Genomic DNA, 2,162 nt, shown 5'->3' on the forward strand with positions numbered 1-2,162 from the left:
ATAAGAGGGATAAGTACTTATTCCTGGCCGACGGTATCATTGCTGCTCCCCGCCTAATGCGGATCATTGTGCAATGCTTATGTGAAATCTCCATCCAAAGCTTCTTCGTTTCGTTAGAAAAACCAACGCTGACGTCAAGATCAGTCTCCTTTCCTTTCAAAAGTGAGCGAGCAGAGCTGAAAAAGATGGAGTTACCTGGAGATGAACAAATTTGATTTAATAACACAAATAGTACAAAGTGTCTCTCACGTCCATTCTTTTATTTTTGATTTTTCCCAACCTGCGTTGGATCCGCAGCTTGTGAACCGGCTTTTGGAAGGGGTGGAGGCACCTACCTCGAAAGATGGGGACCTCCTTTTAAAAATGTATGGAATTGCGCCCGGAAATGCACAGGCTTTGCTTTTTGAAATCACAAAAATGGTAGAATTATACATGCGGCAGGCATCAATGGCTTTGCCACCTGCATACGATGTTACCTGGTTTTGTGACCAGTTTCTGGGCGTGGATCCTGCTGAGAGTCTAAGGAAGACTTCCGTAGATTTACATTTCAAGGGGCGCGAAAGCTTCACTTGGAACGCGGGCTTTGTTAATTTTTATAACGAAATATGGAGGGACGAAAACTCCCCGCCGGGTAGCGCTGTAAGTGCTCCGAATCCGCTTTTTTTGGAAAACCCATTGGATCAATTTGCCATTTACCCAATAATTGATCTTCATGTGGGCAAATTTTATTTTACATTTACAAATGCAGTCTTGTATATGCTTCTCACTGTCGTTTTGGTCGTTTTTCTGTTTTTTGTTGTTACGAAAAAGGGAGGTGGAAAGTCAGTGCCAAATGCATGGCAATCCTTGGTCGAGCTTATTTATGATTTCGTGCTGAACCTAGTAAACGAACAAATAGGTGGTCTTTCCGGAAATGTGAAACAAAAGTTTTTCCCTCGCATCTCGGTCACTTTTACTTTTTCGTTATTTCGTAATCCCCAGGGTATGATACCCTTTAGCTTCACAGTGACAAGTCATTTTCTCATTACTTTGGCTCTTTCATTTTCCATTTTTATAGGCATTACGATCATTGGATTTCAAAGACATGGGCTTCATTTTTTTAGCTTCTTATTACCTGCAGGAGTCCCACTGCCGTTAGCACCTTTCTTAGTACTCCTTGAGCTAATCTCTTATTGTTTTCGTGCATTAAGATTAGGAATACGTTTATTTGCTAATATGATGGCCGGTCATAGTTTAGTAAAGATTTTAAGTGGGTTTGCTTGGACTATGCTATTTCTGAATAATATTTTCTATTTCATAGGAGATCTTGGTCCCTTATTTATAGTTCTAGCATTAACCGGTCTGGAATTAGGTGTAGCTATATCACAAGCTCATGTTTCTACGATCTCAATTTGTATTTACTTGAATGATGCTACAAATCTCCATCAAAATGAGTCATTTCATAATTGAATAAAAACGAGGAGCCGAAGATTCTAGGGGGCTACAGCTGCGCTTTTGCAGCACTGAACATGGTTCCGGGTACTCAAGATATTGCGTTTGTGTTTGGAGAGGTGTAGATTGTAGATTCCAGCCGAGAAGACCAGGAAAAGATAAGGATAAAGAATGTCATATATCTCAGGAGCTAGATCACTTCCCGATGAACAAGTCAGAATTGCCTCAACAAAAATGGATGGAATTGGACCGAAAAAAGCCATTCAGCTTCGTTATCGATTAGGTATCAGTGGGAACATCAAGATGAATGAGTTAACTAAGTATCAGATCGACCAAATTGAACAAATGATAGCTCAAGATCATGTTGTTCATTGGGAATTGAAGAGGGGAGAACGAGCAGACATCGAACGATTAATTTCTATTTCTCGTTATCGTGGAATTCGTCATCAAGATGGATCGCCCTTACGCGGTCAACGAACTCATACTAATGCAAGGACTGCTCGCAAGCAAATTCGGAAATGAAAGAAGGCTACCGAAAGAACAAGCAACGGATTTCGCGCTCATCCCTTGCTAAAGCGCATACGTTTTCTTGCTCCTTGGTACTTGTCTGATCAATCACACTGTTCATTAGTTCACTTGATTTTTCGTTCGATGTCTTGAACCGCTTACTAATCACGTATACGTATAGTAGGCCCCCTTCGCCACTCCACGTCTGGCCCGTCTTGGTCTCG

The 2,162-nt window shown here is 41.3% G+C and overlaps 1 protein-coding gene across 1 annotated transcript; it reads left to right on the forward strand.

Moving 5' to 3' along the window:
- Positions 1-201: 201 nt before the first annotated feature.
- On the forward strand, positions 202-1,465 carry LOC125531432 (ATP synthase subunit a-like). The gene has a single exon (XM_048695840.1). It carries the CDS (start codon positions 202-204, stop codon positions 1,447-1,449), a length of 1,248 nt encoding a protein of 415 aa, XP_048551797.1. The 3' UTR covers positions 1,450-1,465.
- The last annotated feature ends 697 nt before the right edge of the window (positions 1,466-2,162 follow it).

Source organism: Triticum urartu, unplaced genomic scaffold (assembly GCF_003073215.2).
Source record: "Triticum urartu cultivar G1812 unplaced genomic scaffold, Tu2.1 TuUngrouped_contig_7089, whole genome shotgun sequence".
In the NCBI taxonomy this organism is placed as follows: domain Eukaryota; kingdom Viridiplantae; phylum Streptophyta; class Magnoliopsida; order Poales; family Poaceae; genus Triticum; species Triticum urartu.

Coding starts and splice junctions, on each gene's coding strand:
- LOC125531432 (XM_048695840.1), top strand. CDS start 202: ATGAACAAATTTGATTTAATAACACAAATAGTACAAAGTGTCTCTCAC.